At 36.4% G+C, this 19482-nt stretch overlaps 1 protein-coding gene across 1 annotated transcript in view; it reads right to left on the bottom strand.

Annotated features, from left to right (window-relative positions):
* The window catches only part of LOC150095533 (phospholipid phosphatase-related protein type 5-like), a 109733-nt gene that overhangs the window by 6894 nt on the left and 83357 nt on the right, over positions 1-19482 (bottom strand). The window contains exon 6 of the mRNA XM_090410703.1: positions 15821-15933. Within this exon, the coding sequence (XP_090266829.1) occupies positions 15821-15933 (113 nt within the window). The remainder of the gene's footprint in view (positions 1-15820; positions 15934-19482) is intronic.

Below are 19482 nucleotides of genomic sequence, written 5' to 3'. Positions count from 1 at the left end.
GAGAGAGAGAGAGAGAGAGAGAGAGAGAGAGAGAGAGCATCAAGATATTTCTGATGCATAAAGATTTAAGAAGTTAGGTCTACGTCTTCAAGGAAATAACAGTACTCCTCCATCGATCATTCTAGTTTTCAATTTTGTTGCTCACATAGTCGGCTATCATCAATAAAGGAAGGAGAATTTTCCTTGAGTTCACTTTCTTTCTTTATTATATGCAGAACACATCATGAATATTCCAGGGTCAACAAACGAGTACGTTCTGTTTTAGGACACTCAGCAACAAGCAACAGGAATGGAGATGTGATCCTGCATGTATAAATAGGCTTGTTTATTATCAAAGGATTGGATGGAAAGTGTGTTCAAACTGTCCAAACTTGAATCTGGTTCGATAAGTTTTTAATAAGGAAATTCACGCTTTTACTTGTATTGACTTACTTATTACTTATATTATGCGCTATTTATTGACATTACTTATATGATGCACTGAGTGTCTGTCTGTACGCTTTGTTTGTTTTGAATTAGGACGAAGCAAGTAAGTCTATGAGAGTTATGTGTATTCTTTTGGCTGATTTGCATGTCTTGTCGGTTAAAAAAAAAACTATTTTCCGGAAGCAAAACCTCTGCTACATCCGTATAAGATTGGATAAAAGCTTAGAAAGACCTACAGCTTATGAGAATAAAACACAGAGTTGCATTGGCCCTAGATTAAAGAACGAACTTTGCGTAATGAATAGTACAGATTCTAATCAATCATTGACCATAGTTCAGTCAATATAGACGAAGGTCCTTTGGTTGGAAAGACCTGGGTTTCGAATTTTGTCTAGGACGCGAAGAACCTTTATCAGGGATTTTCGACTGAAGTTGAGTTATCCGGTTTCATACGGGGGTCGCAGAGTCTTCCCCCGAAAGCTCAGGTTTTTCATCCCACAAATATGTAAACTAGTCCCGTTAACACACACAATCTGCATAAACACTTACCCTTACAGCAGTGTTTCCCAACGTGGGGCGTTCGCCCCACAGGGGGGAAATTTGAATATTTTGGGGGGCAATTAGAAAATAATGTTGCATTCGTCACCTCATCACCGATATACTCAAAAAACTCACCATTGTCGATGTTGCAACCCTGACTTTCCGAGAAAAAAAAGCTGACATCACTAGTACAGCAGTCAACATAAATGCAGTATCAAGAACTCTCAGAAAAGCAAAACATAAAAGGACAATGGCATGACTTTCTGACGAGACAGAAACGAAATACCGAAATTCAACTAGTTTTGAAAAAAAAAAAAAAATACTGTTGTCCTTCCCGTCGTCATATTTAGTTGAATGTGGCTTTAGTGCTGTAAATGACTTGCTACTGAAAAAAAGAAATCATCTGGATATCACAAGCCATGGGGATTTGAGATTAAAAATGATTAAATTTATTACCTCAAATAAAAACTCTTTGCAGCAGACATCAAGCTCAAGGATCGCATTAACTTGGATTTTATTTTCCCGAGTTCGGTTCGATTTGTTTTATAATATACAAGTGTAATATAAAATTTATATTCATTGAAGAAAGTCAAATTAAAAACAGTTTTACCTATGTTCCTATTTTTGTTTAAAGTACCTATTTATATTATATTTTTTTTCAGAACTTGGCTGACTATTATGCTAGGGGGGGCATCAAAATCTTTGAGGCTTTGAGGTGGGGCATGATCCAAAAAAACGTTGCGAAAATTTGCGCCTTAGAGTGATACAGCAAAAGAAAATGACAAGCTGGCTTCATTAAAACTGCCAAAACCTGTCTGGGACGGACGAGGATTGGATAGAATTAGTCATTAGTAAGTTCTTGCCAACTTTTTCCCCCATGTGATAGCATATATATATACACGCATAAATGTAACTACATTCATGGAGTGCGCTTTATTATTATTTAAGGATACAAATGGATCTTCAGTTAGATGCATACGAGTCTGTCAAACATCAGTAAACATAAGTAAGCATTACAAAATTAATTCAATGAAAAATATTTGAGAGGCAAACTTTTTTCTTCATCGGGACTTCCAGTCATTGAGGTTCTCGAGATCAAAAGTCAGTCCCCACAAATCACAGTGTAATTTAATCCCCCCCCCCACACACACACATTCAGAACATCAATAGTGTGAGTATGCACTTGGGATGGATTATTTTTATTAATTTATTAGCATCTGTCTAAGATATTCGGAGGAGTTCCATTCTATTTGCTGCAGAGGAGCTCAGATTTGTTTACACTTCTTTACTGAAATTATAAAATATATAAAAATGTAGGGATTATATCTAAACTTATGCTTATATATTATTCTTCCATTATTGCAAATGTTCTCAGGACCTATGAATTAAGAAATATTTTCTTATTTTCACAGGTGCGTTAGACAAAGACGCATTTCCCAAAAACAGAAAACAAATTCGACTTATTTCAGCCATTTGAAATACAGAAAATCTGGTAATAGTGGCCTGAAATCATACACGCCTAAGAACTACTTGAAAGACATGGACGTTGCCCAAGAGATCATGTCTCAAAGCACTCCTGTCTATTCTGTATTACGATGTACTTATTTATATGACATGAGGCGGCCATCATGGTTATCATGTACTTTTCTGAATTCAAATCTTCATTGAGGACTTGCAGATGTCATGAGATACGAAACACATTCATGCAAAATATTCTCTGTAGGCTAAAGAATCTTCTCAATATCCTGAAGTAAAAATAATGATATATTTCAGATATCACATCCATTATAGAAAACTTTTCGTTCTATTAGAGGCAATTTATGTTTCGTAAAATGTCCTATGAGACATAGATGCTTGGGCAGCATCCATGTCTAATTAGTTATCTTAATTAATCTTTTTTGGTATTAATCTTATGGTAGTTTCATGCACAAAGTTGTAAACTTATACAGAATATTGAAACTATCCGCAGAAGACTTGTATAGGCCATCTCTTTAGACAAATCGCAAAAGAGAGGCAAGAAACTCAAGTGTTTGCTCTTGACTTCTCTTATTGTTTTTAAAGATGAGTTGGCTGCTTCCCCCTCCTCTCCCGTATAGCAGTCGGGAAGATGAGACATTTGTCCTGTTGGAAAGATTTCGATTCGAATTCCATCCATGACACAAGGAACGTTTATAAAGGCTTTTTGAGTTGAAGGTGAGTTAGCCAGTTTCTTACCGAGATGGGCTGCCTTTCCTCTCCAGAAAGCTCACGTTTTTCATCCCTCAAAACAGCACACCAGCCTGACTAAATATAATTAACAGGAACAATACACCGAAAATGTAATCCTTGTGTCGACTGTACATTTATTAACCAAACCAAATCAAACCAAGCCTGTTTTCGTTCCCCAGAGTACTGTGGCTTAAGTGGATTTTGAAAGACAACCAGGAACCTAACAAAACTGTAGTCCTCAGTAAGTTTATTTTATTTTTAAAAATTTAGGGGAGGAGGATGGAAATCGTCGTTATGCGTCAGGTCTGGATTCATACTACGTCTGATGGAAGGGGCTCTGGATTAAAAATTTTGCAACTGATGTCCTGGAACCACTGGACACCGGTCTTTCACCTCCTCTCTTCTTTCTGTTCAATTACTATTGCAGATGATAGGAAATCGGACCCCTCTTTCTTATTGAGAAGTTTTAGAATATCAAAAAAAAGAAAAAAAAAGAACAAAACTTCATAAAAAACTGCCTCGCTGCTATTCTTAGTGGGAGATCTGATAACCTTACTTTCAGGATTCTACTAAAACTTAATTTTGTATAATTTCTAGTGAAACATAACTGTATACGCCGATATTATCTATCTGGAATTAAATCGACTTTGGGTTGTCTGGACACGAAATAATTAGCCAGTAGTATTTGAATAACACTTTTTCGCCTCCTTAACGGAAAGCTAATATTATCCGGTTTTATTTTATTTTTTTTTTAAGGCTTAAGGTTTATCTCTGAATATAAGCAGGGCCGTACTTATGCACAGGCGCACGAGGCTCTAGCTGGGAGCCCGAAAAAATTAGGGCCAATGAGGGGCCCCGGAACACTCTAGCGCCTCGAGAAAAGTATAAGTACGACCCTGAATATAATATACTATTCTTTTACCATGTACCAGTCGTAAATCTCCCTAAATTTTAGGGAGAGTTCCACATTTCAGATAACGAATACAAAAGTGTTCCTAAAAATTCTTGACAGAAAGAACGATCAGGTTGATAAGGGACTTCTCTCTTTTATCGATTCATTCCACTCTCTCTCTCTCTCTCTCTCTCTCTCACACACACACACACACACACACACACACATGCTCCTTTCGGCAGTTTTAGTTTCTACCGTTTCATCAATAGCTGTCAACAATAATTTCGCACTTTCTTCTAAAGATATTTCAGATGTTTTCAGGGAAACTATAACCTGCGAGAATTCAAAACTAAGTTTACAAGTTTCGTCTTTACAAAGCTTTTCAAACTTAAAATAAAATTACGGCCGTCCTTGTGGTAATAATAACTGTCGGTCATATATCACATTAATGCTAAACTTCAAGATTTAGAGGAGAGAGAGAGAGAGAGAGAGAGAGAGAGAGAGCTTTTTTTTTAAGGAAACAAACGTATGAATGAGTTTTTTTTATATAAACAAGTTGATCCTCTAATAAAGCGTCAGGATTTTCGAATTTAAAGGCAGAAAAAAATCTGTACAGGAGCTGTAATCCGTTGCTGATTACGTCAGCACAGGAACCTAAAAATCAGACTTGTAATCAGCTCTGATTTTTAAGTTCCTGTACCGATGCAATACCAATGATCACCTTTTCCAAATGGCATGTTGTGAGTTATCTTCATAGCATTTGGCTTTTGAGAATAATAAAATAGTTTACAACCCTTAAACGACTTCCAAGCCCAGCACGTGGATAAAAGGACAGGTTACTGTTATGTCAAGTACCTTGGAATGAACACTAGCTCTCATATTAGAGTGCATTCACCTAACCTCACTCCAACTGGCAATTCCTTAATTGGTTCAAAATATGAAGTGCGAATGTGACACAGGAACAGAAATACTACTGGAACATCCCGGATTTATCCTCGAATGTGACATTGCTCAAGTTGGCAAGAGAAGTTCACATACATGCATACATACATACGCACAAAACTGTAGTCAGAAGCTGTGTTTTAATATTTATTGGCCTCATTTAAGTGTGCTCTTGTATCTTCAGTTTTTTAATTTGCAAGTAGTAATGGCGCTTTTTTTTACCGCTGGTTTATGGATGAATTTGAAATACGAAATACACACACACCACACTGTTTCCACTTCATGTGCATATTTAAATAAGCAATTAGACATCTGGAAACTTCGGGTACACTCAGGGCTATGACCGCAATAAAGCACAAAAATTATACACTCTAAATTAGAACACGTATAATCTATTTTTGCTTTTCGATTTTCGGTTAGTACTGTAAATGTAGGTGATATCATATGCTTCTCTCTGCCACAAGTATACGATAATAGAATGATCCCATCGTTCGTATATAGTTCGTATTTACATGATAGTTCACATTCGCAAACAGGAGAGATGGAAAAAGAGAAAGAATCCACTCATAGTCAACAGAGTCTGTTAACAATGACTACAGGAAGTGATTGGCCCTGAATATATATTTCAACATTATGAAAGTGCATGACTATAAGGTGTCCTCGTATCTCTGTAAGATGACATTTCGCAAATTAATGTCGTAATATCAAAAATGGAATGTGTGACAACAGGTTGGACGACTCTAGACTAAAATCTCTTGCGTAAAAGTGTAAGATATTTTTAGTGTTATTAAAGGACACTAATTGGCTGGAAGAGAAGGAAAGAAATGCATACAATGAGTGTGAGAAGTAGTAGCACAACTTGGACTGACAGCCAAAAATTCGTTTCCTTTTCGCTGTACGATAGTTACTTCACCGGTCAGGTTTCAATACAAAGTGGTCAGATATCCTAAATAATAAAAAGAAATACCCAAATAGAATTCCATGAAATCCGATATGTGTGTGTGTGTGTGGGGGGGGAGAGAGAGAGAGAGAGAGAGAGAGAGAGAGACGAGAGAGAGAGAGAGAGAGAGAGATTTACACAATGTAAAGAAAAACAGGAATGCACTTTACTTCATTCAGTGCCTGGATCCAAAGTTTGAGATTCCCATAATTACGTCATATTTCAGATATCGTGAAGCATTTCGGTTAGTACTGCAAATGGTGACATCATATGCTTCTATCGTGATTGTTTTGATATCAGAGTTTCGATCTTGGAATTGAAATAAAGTAGCGCCGCCCATGTAAAAGTTATATATATATATAATTGTTTAAATATTCTAAATATTAAATTCGTTTGAGATTTCTTCGGTGGTTATTCATAAAAACTTATTAAGCTTAATATGTTTAGAGGCGAAACCTTTTTTTTTTTTTTTACACTTTCATCTCATAATTATTAATATTTGTTTAATTTCATGTTTATTCGAAAGAGTCAACGTATTATACGATTTAATTTTCCCCACGCATAAGCAAAGGTAACAACTCTGAGGAGGGATAAATGATCAGGAATTCATATTGAGCAGAATATCATTTCACGTACATAATAGAAGCAAACGTCATATCATAATAATTAATTATTATATAGAGATTTTTTTAAAATACAAGCATTTATTGAATTTCTTAACATCAGCCATTTGTTAATAATGTTTTAATTTTGATTGTCAATGGTATTAGAATGAATGTAAAGCCGCACATAATCTAATGAATATGCGCTTATGTTCTCTATTCGTTTCATTTTGCTAAATGCAATAAATCTGTAACATACGATTTGCTATTATCCCATAGTTTATTTTATTTATTTATTTGTTATATATATCGATGGGATAACGTTTATATGAGGAAACCTTGTTTTTGAAAAATGAAACACAAAGTTTCATTTTTCAAAAATGAAACTTTGTGGTCTGAATTTTCATTTTTCAAATTTCATTTTCATTTTTCAAAAATCAGAGAGCAAATTCATCAGTCCTCATGTAATTAATTAATTGATTATTAAAAAACAAAAGATCATTTGCAACAATTTGTATGGCATTTAAAACTACAAAACAAGCTTCATTTGGAATATATCACTATCATGCATGATATGGTACTAGAGGAAAGGAAGGAAACCAAATATTTTATATGCATTTCCTGATTAACGTGAATGTAATGCTAAACAGTCCCATATTTTTTTTTTTGATAAGCTAACATTCCATTGCATGACACGAGGTGAGTTAAACAAACATGTAACCTAGAAGAAAGCAAATTCAGCTTACCTCTAAACTTTCCACTTCTTTTTCCTCTCTCTCTAGATAACAGTTCAGTAATTAACTCAGGCCGGCACAGTCGTTCTAATTTGTCTCCACAACTAGCTTAACCTTACTTTCGCTGTATACAGCTCCGCCACTTTAGTCGACACAATTAAGGTAAGGTGATGGAAACGAAAGAACCCGTTACTAGTTCTCCACCATGTCTGAAGTTACTTGGCCCACATCGGTTACGGACAATAAATTTACTGCTAACTGGGGCACCAAACGACCAATTACCTTGGAGTATTAGGGTCCGAGAAGGCCGCTTGTAAAACCTGTCATCTTGAAGGCTGACCAGTTACGTCCAGGGAAGAGATGGAAGACTCAGCAGCAACTGAAGCGAAAAAATTTAAATACCTCTCACACACGCGCTCTGTCTACATACCACGTGCAATAAGGAAGGCGTTGTTGCTGTGAGATGGTATGTCTGTTAATTTACGAGTGAACTCCCTCACATGTGCCCTCAGGTGTCAGTTGGGTTATGTCGGCGGATGAATGATTTGTGATGTCGCATATTGTATTGAAATTCAGGTTCGAAAGACCTTGTGACCTCTGAGCAGTAAAAAGGTCAAGCACAAGGATTAAGTATGGAAGTACACGAAGGGTGATGTAAAATCAATGGCGAATATAGAAATAATTTGTTCGGTACAAATATTTATTCCCTTCTTTTCATTTTAAGATGTTTTCTAACTTTCACTTTCATTCATCTCCACAGAGAAGCATTTTGTGGTTTCATACTTGAATAATGCATTTGTTTGATGACTAGTGCATTCCTTTTTGTGATCGGAATAAAAACAAACTAAAAGCAGGTTTTTGACTAAAGAGTCAAAAAAAAAAAAAGAATTATTGTCATTATAATCTCCTTATGAAGTTCTTAAGTTCTAACGCTTCCCACTTAAGATGTGTTTTGAAGGCATATACAAGAACTTCTCATTAACCCAATAGAAAACATTTGTTCTTTCGGCTAATTTTTCAATTTTTGAAGGAAAAAGTTGCTGCAATACTTAGGACAGGTTGAATCCTCCTAATGAGGGATTAAGTATGTATTTTATGACTGTAGATCCATATCTATGTTCACGGGCGGGTTGCCTATTCTAAGGAACGAAAAACCAGAGTTTCTGGGTGCAAAACCCTCTACCACCGTATGAGGCCTTTTGTCGAGAGAGATCAGATAAAGGTTCCTCACGTCATAGACGGGAATCGAACCCAGGTCTTTCCGACCATAGGCTTCGTCTATACCGACTAAGCTACGAAGGCACAATTAGTAAGTTATTTCGATAGATGAACACATTCAAGTTCTTCCATGATCCGTTTAGTAACTGTGCTCTGATTGAAACAACTGGGTTCGAATCCTGTCTAGGAAGTAGGGAACATTTATAAAAACTTTTTTTTTTTCAACTGAAAGTGATCTCATACGAAGGTAGAAGAGTTTATCATCCTGCTAAAAACTTGCCTTAGAAAACAAGCAATCGACAAATTCACTACCCTGGTTCCATAGCCTTTGTTGTTTCAGTCCTAAGACCAATCAAACCAAATCCTTCAGCATTCTAAACTACACAGTATAACTTTACGTGTATCCAAAATATTTTTCAGACAATGAATAATGTATATATCCTTATGATTTTAAATGCACCTTTTGGCATCGTGTTATGAAATTTTTAATTTTACTCAGTTTTCGTCATCATTTTATTCTCGTAATGTCCCATGTAATATGCGGCAATACGAGAAGAAAGATTCTCGTAAATGCTGCGCATCAAATATAATAAACACTTATTGGGACAATTAAAATAAACTTATCCGGGTTAGATTTTTTTCAAGATGCATGCTGGTCTTAAGCAAAAACCAATGACATCGTTAATAACTAATATAATGGCTGTTACCGGAAGAGCACTTGCTATACATAGATTCTTAGTTCTATGTATAGCAATATCTATATTCTTAGATAATATAGATTCTTAGTTCTTTGTTAGCTCAGAGAAATTTCATCCATAAAATTAAATTTTCATTCTAAAATTCATTTCATGTGTTTAATAATAATAATAATAATAATAATAATAATAATAATAATAATAATAATAATAATAATAATAAAGCTTTGTTTTGGAAAGGAGATTAAATGCATGAACTCTCTCTCTCTTTCTATTCCAGGTTTTTAATAATATTACACGCGAAAGCTCTTGCTAAATAGTTCAACAACACATAAAAGCAAATAAAGACGAACATTCACGTCGACTATAAATCATCCATAAAATATACAAGACGAATGTTGTCACATGGTCCCCTCGAATGAACCTTCCGTGTGTGATGACCTGGAGGAAAGCCAAAAGGCAGTCGGCACATGCTGAAGGAAGTGGAAGAAGCAACTGCGCACTGTGGCGAAAAAAAAATTGGAGCAAGGTCGAGTGCTGAATGAAATAAAAATGAAAGAAGTATTAAATGCACTAAATATTAAAAATCTTAATTATTTACCGTCATTATTCGAAACAAAAAAAAATCAATCTGGGATAGGTCGTAACTTTGCTTTTTCTGAGTAGTTCTGTTTACAAAGCAGTGCATGACGTTTCGTAACATTTCGGACCTTGAATATCTAATCATAAATCATTTCACTTCCACTTATTCGAGTTTAATAAAAATGATAGCTAACGAGTCTTGAAAATATTTCGAAGCAATTCCATTACAGAATTAAATCTAAGCTAATTAGTCCTCTTATTTAGTTATTTTATTCTAAGTGATAGTTTATGTAGATTGAGAATGAACACCTGTGCCTCTTTCATTGACCTCAAGTAGCTCGCACTCGTTCCCCTACTTTTTTATTAGAATACGTCATTGAGCAGTTACATTCCGGAACACCTTTTGTGTGTGCGCGTGCTTAAATATTTAGAGTAAAATATTTCTTTCCTATTTAGGAAAGAATTTTTTCACAGATAATAATATTATTTTTATATTTCATGTTTGAATTTTCGTGATTACTGAGATTATTTTTTTTATTACATTAGGTATATTTTTATATTATAATTGTTTACTATTTGATGAAATGTATTTTATATTACGAAACTAAACTAATTCAGAAAAACTCCAATAGGTGGCATATTGAATTAAAAAAATATAAAATATATTTACATTTATGTAGTTGGATCTTATCTTTAATTTAGTCATACGGAGAGATTAGAAAGCTTGTTAACTTAGCTATACGTGCGTGTGGTGAAGCCATATTGATCCAAAATATCAGCGTGGGTGATTTACGAGGTACTGGATGTTAAAAAAAAAAAAAGTATTTCAATGTCAAATGGATTCTTATTATTATGGTATTGCAGAAGAATATGTCTGTGTAGGTTTAGGATATGTGTGATATGAGCTATAGCTATAGAGATTACTCGATTTTACAGATCCGAAAGGCGCATTCTGTATGTTCCTGCCACCTGCTAATAGAATATTGTTTTTGGTTTTATTTTCCCCCAAAAAAACTGAATATTCCAAAAGTGCTGGGCTGAGAGCGATGTTTCTTTTCTTTGGTTCTAAAGGTATAAAAATCTGAAAGGGTGGACGTGCGTGCATAAAAATGCGGACTGAGCTACGGAGGCTCACAGCAATGTGTTCACAAAAGGCGTTATACTACTGGTTCGTATAACTGCGATTAACTTAGTATTGCCTGAAAACGATTGAGGCCGAGGCTACATATGTATGGCTGCTTGCAGGAAAAAAGAAAATAAGAGTTACAGAGAGGAAAAACCCAGTCACCTCCGTATGTCTCCTGCCGACTTGCAATTCAGTTACGAATGTTAGACAATATATTTGGCTTATCAAAATATCTCTCTATCTTACTACCATGGGAAAGGAATCCCAGTGTTTCTAACCAAAGGGCACATGTGGATCTGAAAGCACCACGCAGGCTTTCGCCTCTTGGCGATACACTAACTTTTGCAAATATTGAGTAATGGCTTCGCCTTGGGAAATATACTAATAATGCGGACTATCCTCGTGATCAAAGAAAACGCTAATCGCTTTTCTTTAGAATAATCCCTCACCCCAGAACAAGTTATAGAACTTTATTAGCGTGGGTGGGATAAAATAATCCCGAAAACCTGCCCAACATTCTATTTTTAATGGTCTCCAATAAGCAACAAGGTCTTACACTGGGCGATAAAAAATCATTTACCACCTGAAGACCTAACATCCATATCACAGTGAGATTCGAACCCACAGCCTATTAGTTGTAAGATGATATGCTCCACTTACGATGCAGGAGGGTATTTTATTTAATTAATGTGATCTGTTTTGTTATTGTAGATTCTTACTCAAAACTAAATGCATTCATTGTTTTAATTCTCAGACATCACAAAATACAATGTGCGGTAACAACACATTGATTTCAACGCTGACCACGAACTACTGAGGTAATGCATTAACAAGTAACCTTGTTCAACACTAGTAGTAACTTACCCAGACAGATTACTGTGTATTGGGCAATGTAATTTAAGTTTGTGCTTAACAAAATCAGTTTATATTCCCACCCCTTTGGATTCAGATTTCGAGCAAGCATTTGGTTTGTTTTCCTAATTTTTTTTAAGTTCATTCATGAGTAGTATCAAACTATAGTCTGAGTTCGGTCATTATATGTTTGTTTAAGTATTTTAAAATGATCTAAAAACTAATCTAAATTTTACGTTTACATAGTGATTGCATAGCATTTCCATGTCACTGCATTTTTTTTTTTTTGTTGTTGTTGTAAATAGGAGGCTAATTACCTTTGAAAAACTATTTCACCTTCTTGACATATGACCACACTCCTTTTTTCCGGAGTGTGGTCATATGTCAAGAAGGTGAAATAGTTTTCTTATTTTTTATATTATATTTTTAAAAAATGCAGTACAAATATTTTATTGGGGTCGGGATAAAATGGTATCTAATCATGATTGAGCTCATTTTTTATTTATTTATTTATTTTCATTTATGAAAATATCACAAATAACATTATTCTTTTCGGATAATGCGAAATATCGGAAAAGAGTGTTTTGAACATTGGAACACATTTTTCATATTGGTTTAACGTTTAATCATTACCTGTCTTAAAAGATTTACTATATGATTTAGTTGTGTCTAGCTTATAGAAATTAGGACAGATACTGTCAGTTTCTCTTAAAACATTTAGGACACGTCCACATAGACCTGTATAAACACCTTTATGATACAAATAAGGAAGGACTAAGAAGAAAGTAAAGCGACGAAATAGCTGACTTTTACGTAGTCGCGAAAACCTGTCTCTTTATAGACTGTGAAACTGGGAATCTAACAGAGTGATCCAAATAAAACTTAAAAATAACAAAGGAATATAAATAAAGAATAATGCATATCTGCGCATCTACAGCATAACATGGATGAGCTTGTGTGCTTGGAATGAATATCTTATCCTTACTAAAATTTTAACCCTAACTAAATTTAAAACTAACAAAAATTGGGAGTAAAACAATAGAAGAATAGATATATTAAGAAGAAGAGTAGATATATTATGCTACAGGAAGTAACACGAGAATGATGAATAATCTTTCAGAAGTGGAACGTTACTATGAAGTATTAGTTAATCAAAACTTTTCACTTAGCAGTACCACAATGATCACCACATCCTAGACAGGAAGACAATAATATTTAACCTGTTATCACTATCACGCCTGTAACAAACTGTTAATATAAATCATATATTTTCTCCAATGCAAGTTACCTATCCTTAATTGATAGTGGTACGTTTTCATTGAAAGAAATGAAAGAAAGAAGAAGAAGAGAGAAAAAAACTGGCGAACACATCACAATAATCAAGAATTATTCATGCTAGATTTGTGGCTATTGTCTGTATTCAAACATTCATATGAACTATTACTGTTTTTGATATATTAACACTTAACTTAATCTTTGTCTAAGAATACGGGGACACAATTATGGGCTATTTGCTAAACAGAGCCCAAACATATTAATGTACAACTCTTCAGTCTTCTATCCAAGAATACAGTATACAAAAATGGTTTGTATGAGTTCACAGTCCGTTTTTGCAATGTTGATATTTTAACCTTGAAATGACTTCAAATTAAAATTTTAAATGACGAAACACAATTCTCTGTTTCGTCATCGTCTTGTACTTAGCCAGGATGCATATTTTCTTCCATTGCCATCAATACGTCATCATTATTGAATAATTTTGTGTCATGTTTGAAAACTTGTATTACCACAAAATTTAGCTTCACATTTTCTTAACTTGTTAGACACAATATAATCTGTCGAATTCACACAATGTTAGATAATAATATGTTGTGTAAGACAGGGGCCCCACATCCTGAAGCGGGCCCCCAGGCCAGGATTTTTGGCAGACCCCTACCTGTCGAACAGGTTAAGGACAACACATTGCTCTACAGGCTTTAAGATCAATTAGTTTAAATGATAACACAAAAGCTTAGCCAAATCATTTTTGATGCCCAAAATTGCTAGAGGATTAAGTTGCTCTTGGCTAAATCTAATATACCTAAGAAATTCCCATTATGAACATCTCCAATCTTCGTGTTCTCTCCTTGAAATGCTAAATCTCTGGATGATAAAAATAACGTTAGATCTACAATCCATTGCATAAGTGCTCTCCACTTATCTGTTTCATATTGAATTTGTAGGTGTAAGGCTTTATCGATTCCATGTCCTTTCAATGACTGCAAAAGGGATTTCCAAGCGCCAGATATTGTTTTCTGTGTTCGGCACTATTTTCGTGAAGAGGCAACATACCATTTTCCAATGCTTTTCCAATAACTTTTTCCAATGCTTATTTCTAGGCGAAAATCCTTCTTGGGCTAAACTGCTTAAGTTTTTGTTCTTAGAGTCGCAAAAAATACGACATGGTAGACAATAAAGATTTTCTTTCGATACACACAATGTTAACCATTCTCTTGGAAAATGTTCTCTTGTTCTTTCATCTTTCGTTTTCGTATAGAGCAAAAAATCTTGAAATTTCATACGATTAAGATCTCTTGGCAATTCCTTATAAATCTTTTGGAATTCTTGAAAGCTGATAGTCCGTACTGTCTCTTACCGCATGTTGTTTGAGATTACTCTAAGCCAAATACTAGGGTCATCATATTTTATATCAGATTTTTCAACAGGGACTGCAACTGAAGCATCAACTGTATCATATTCTCCCATAGTCACTCCTCCATTTTTCACTTGTGGGCCTTTTCTTACGTTGCAAGAGGTTCACATGTAACAGTCGCTTGACTTTCGACTGCTTTATGAGTTTCGATTTGACACTGATATTCTGTTCGGATTTCAATGTCACAAACATTATCACCACTTTAACTGTGATCAGTACTAGGAACTATGTCCTTTTCATTTTCAGTTAAAAATTTGGTTATGAATTGACAACCTTGTGATGTTTTCGATTCTCTCTCTCTCGGATTTAAGTTTCCTCTTCTGAGCTCCGGACTTATGTTTGTACTTTGAATTAGATATTGGATTTTATTTATTTTAACTTGAACGTCTTTGCTTGCTTGAGAGCAATTTATTAAGATATTTTTAATATCTCAAATTTTTATGATCTGGAAAAAAAAATTAAGTTTGTTTCATATAAAAAATCATAACTAAAAAAGCTTTATATTTTCTTTTACTTACTAACTAGCAAAATTTTAATTCAAACAAGACAAATTCTCAAATAAAGAATTTTGTAGAAAATTTTCAGTTTCTTGAGATCAACTTAGCCAACTAAAACTATTAAATAAAGCTTTCCCTTTTATGAATAAAATAAAATTCTCTCAGCATCCGTAGCACACGCACCGGTAGGATAGTGTGCTGTTAACATCGGGACAGCGTCGTCATTGAAACGACGGCGTACATAGAAAGCGAGACGGGTGAACGAAAAATGAAAACTAAAGTAAATCCTTTCAAATGGGAAGTTCAGGCGTAACCATAAGTCTGAAAAGATGGATAATGGGTTGAAAACGATTGCAAAATCTAGTAGTCCCTCTCAGCACATATTAATTCTTATTTTATAAAGTTTCTTTTTGTCTTTTGTTAGTCTCACTTAACTGGCCGAACCAACAAGATGCCCCCCCTAATTCCGGGCCCCCAGGCTAGAGCCCTGTCAGCCCTACCCTTGTGGGGGCCATGGTCTCAGAGTTAATGTTCACGAGATGGCGGCAGTTATCTGCCACATCTTCCTCCCCAGATGCAAATTAAAATCACCCAGAGTCTTGGGCGAGCTTTCTGGAAGAGGCTAAAGGCAGAGTTTGGCTACACACAAGTTCCTTAAAGTTAGGGAAAAAATGGAAAGAAGTAAACGGACAGCATAGTGTGAGAAACAAACAGTCTTGGCTCCCAACTTAAATAAAAAAATACAATTTCCACAAGCGTACGATAGCGATTAATGGGAATTTTGGACCATTCTTCCTGTTGGTATGCATTGGGGTGCTGGACTGTTGTGGGGTGGACGTTCCTTGACCTCACTCGACGCTCCAGTTTATCCTACATATGTTTTCAATACAGTTGAGATCAGGACTCTGTGGAAGCCAGTTAAGTGTATTGACATCCATGTCCATAAACCACGCAGTTACGGCAACAGCCTTATGATACATTGCCTTGCTGAAAGAAACAATGGTTATTCCGTAGAACGCAACAAACTAAGAAGAGAAGCATTGCGTTGCATTGTTCAAAATGTTGAGATCCCTCTCAGAGTTAAATGGTCGTGGTGCCACAAACAGAGATCCGAGGCAAAACCAGGAAAAACGGAATCACACCATTAGATACGTCTCTTATCATCTCTTAAAATGGTAAGGCGCCCACACCCGTCCGTCTGCACGGTAGAAGATGTAGCGTGATTCGTCGCGCCATAGTACAGCTTTCCAAGTTTCCACGTCCCTCTGTACACGTTCTTTGCACCACTGAATACGACGCTATATGTTGGTTGGGGTAATATGGGGCTTGCATAATGCTGCGGTCCTACATGGAAACCCGTGTTGTGAGCGTCAGTTCTGTATGTTTTTGTGCCGATTTAGTGTTCCAGTCGATGCCGGAAACTCCGAATTCAATTTGTCGGCCGTCGAATGACGGTTTTTGCATATTATCCTTCGTAGCATCTTATGGCCACGTTTGGTGAGTGTGAGTGTGATGAGTTGTCCACTGCGTGTAGCACTGCAGTTACTATGGGGTAATATGGGGCTTGCATAATGCGGTCCTACATGGAAACCCGTGTTGTGAGCCTCAGTTCTGTATGTTTTTGTGCCGATTAGTGTTCCAGTCGATGCCGGAAACTCCGAATTCAATTTGTCGGCCGTCGAATGACGGTTTTTGCATATTATCCTTCGTAGCATCTTATGGTCACGTTTGGTGAGTGTGAGTGTGATGAGTTGTCCACTGCGTGTAGCACTGCAGTTACTCCTTGCACTTCCATCTCAGTATAGTATAATTGATTGTTGAGCTGGGATGACCCAATTTTTCAACAATTTACTGAACAGATAGGGCTGCAACATGAAATTCTACACAACACCTCTTTCAAATTCCGCCACTTCTTCCCTTATCGCAGCCATTTAAGTGGACACAGTTGTACTGACTTGGGAGCATTATATTCCTCCAATTTATACTGGCAACAAACGTGTGACTCGTTATATATATGTAAATAACGAGTCACACTTTATATATAACTATATATATATATAACTAAAATATATACACGATGAAACCAGGCTAACAAACGATCAATCTTTATTTTAAAACGCAAATTATAAGTTAGACGTATCTAATTTATTTATACCATCTCTTTATATAAAGTGTTTAAATATAATATAAAGTAATAGAACAACTACTACGATTTGTAAGTGTCGATTTTAAAATAATTGCTAGACATTCCCTAATCATGTCTTTAGACATTCCCTAATCATGTCCCTAATCATGTATTCATTATAATCCGACTTAAAAAAATTCTTAGCAATGAGAGCCATGCTATGATTCTAACCATAGAGAAGAAAATGTTTTTTACGATTAAAAACGGAAAGTTCCTTTACAGAGGTTAAAAAATGTTGCCGGTAACTACTAAAATTAGAAAAACAGAAATCTTTAAAAAAAGCATTTCTGTTTTAATACAATTAATCTTTGCCCAAGGCAATCAAAGCAACTACTAGCCTTGGTAACCTGTGGTGGCAACAATATGAGGCTAAATACCATTTAGCCATGAAGCTGACCAACTTTCAGTAGCCTTAAAATAGGATATAACATCATTAAGAAATAATATACCAGGCAGAGCCGTAGTAATGAATTTTCGGGACATGAAGAGTGTAAATGAAAAATATAGAGCCATAAATAATTGTTGTTAAAATGATAATTTCGTTGAGTGTCAAATAATGACGTATTTCTGAATATTACGCACGTCTTATTTTAGAATAAACTGCAAAGAAATATACAATAATAAAATACTTAATATTAATATATATATATATATATATATATATATATATATATATATATATATATATATATATATATATATATATATATATATATATATATATATATATATACAGTGTATATATATATATATATATATATATATATATATATATATATATATATATATATATATATATATATATATATATATATATATATATATATATATATCAAATGCAAGTGAGCAAGATATCTTTATTTCCAAAGTAGTCCAAGATGGAGAGTTGAAGCAAAGGGGGAAATCCTTTGCTTTTTCTTCTCCTTCGTTTTCCTTATAACAACGACCTACCCAATTTTGTTACTAGTCATAAAAAGGTGTGGGAATTCGCACTGAATCCTGGAAATCTACTGATATGACATTATTTTCTCACAGTAGGAAAAATCATGGAGGGGGAGGTGCTATCTGTAGCATCCCACCTCAGTGTGCCTTCAAGGAGGACCTAGTAACCTTCGAATGTTAGAATATGCACTCTATTTATGAAACTAAAACCAGCAAGCAAAGTCTGTAAAAGCCAGTTCACAACGTTCATATGAAATTCTGGAGGTTATCCATAAAGAGTTACTTTAAGTAGACGTACCAGAAGGGATTTAGTAAGAAACTGTCTCTCTCCCTCCCTTGTACACCGAAAAAAAAAAGTACCAAAGAATCATAGATGCAACATTCATAAAACAGCAAATTAATGGGGAATGCGATCAGTGGACGATTTGAGTTTGAGATCCAGTTTTTAAAATCTTACCCAGTTGGGTGTTTTATGCTGTGGCTCATTTGCATGTGCCGCTGATTTGTTAACCACGATAACTACACTCAGCGTCACTTTCTACGTAATGTACTTAATTTTCATGTGTCTCCCCCCCCCCGGGTTATCGCGATTTTTTATCTTTGCCCCTTAATTTGTGGAAAGCCGTATATTTCCTCTCACCGTATGTTCACACTCATACCTTTCATCCGACAATGATCGAAAAATGCAAGAGGCAAACAATGACAGTGACACGTATAGCAGAATAAATCTTCCTGGAAAACTAATCCCATAAAAAAAATGAAAACTAGAGCAGAATATTCAAAACATATTAGAATCCCTTCAAGGAAAAAAAATCGCTTTCGCATACATTTTACAAACATCAGTTGCATAAACTCCAGTGTAAATGGCGTTCATTACCATTTACAGACAACCAGACCAAAACTTCAGCTCCATCACCTACAGTCGATCTTCAGTGCTCAAATTATAATGTTCATGGTTCATTTTGCCACAAAAGTGAAACACACAGAGGTGGATCTCCATGGGGGGGGGTGGGGGGGGGGGGGGGTGGGGGGGGGGGGGGGTGGGGGGGGGGGGGGGTGGGGGGGGGGGGGGGTGGGGGGGGGGGGGGGTGGGGGGGGGGGGGGGTGGGGGGGGGGGGGGGTGGGGGGGGGGGGGGGTGGGGGGGGGGGGGGGTGGGGGGGGGGGGGGGTGGGGGGGGGGGGGGGTGGGGGGGGGGGGGGGTGGGGGGGGGGGGGGGTGGGGGGGGGGGGGGGTGGGGGGGGGGGGGGGTGGGGGGGGGGGGGGGTGGGGGGGGGGGGGGGTGGGGGGGGGGGGGGGTGGGGGGGGGGGGGGGTGGGGGGGGGGGGGGGTGGGGGGGGGGGGGGGTGGGGGGGGGGGGGGGTGGGGGGGGGGGGGGGTGGGGGGGGGGGGGGGTGGGGGGGGGGGGGGG

Source organism: Typopeltis vanoorti, chromosome 20 (genome assembly GCF_054136105.1).
Source record: "Typopeltis vanoorti isolate ZY-2024b chromosome 20, IOZ_Tvanoo_1.0, whole genome shotgun sequence".
Lineage (NCBI taxonomy): Eukaryota > Metazoa > Arthropoda > Arachnida > Uropygi > Thelyphonidae > Typopeltis > Typopeltis vanoorti.
This window is presented reverse-complemented; position numbering and strand designations above follow the sequence as displayed.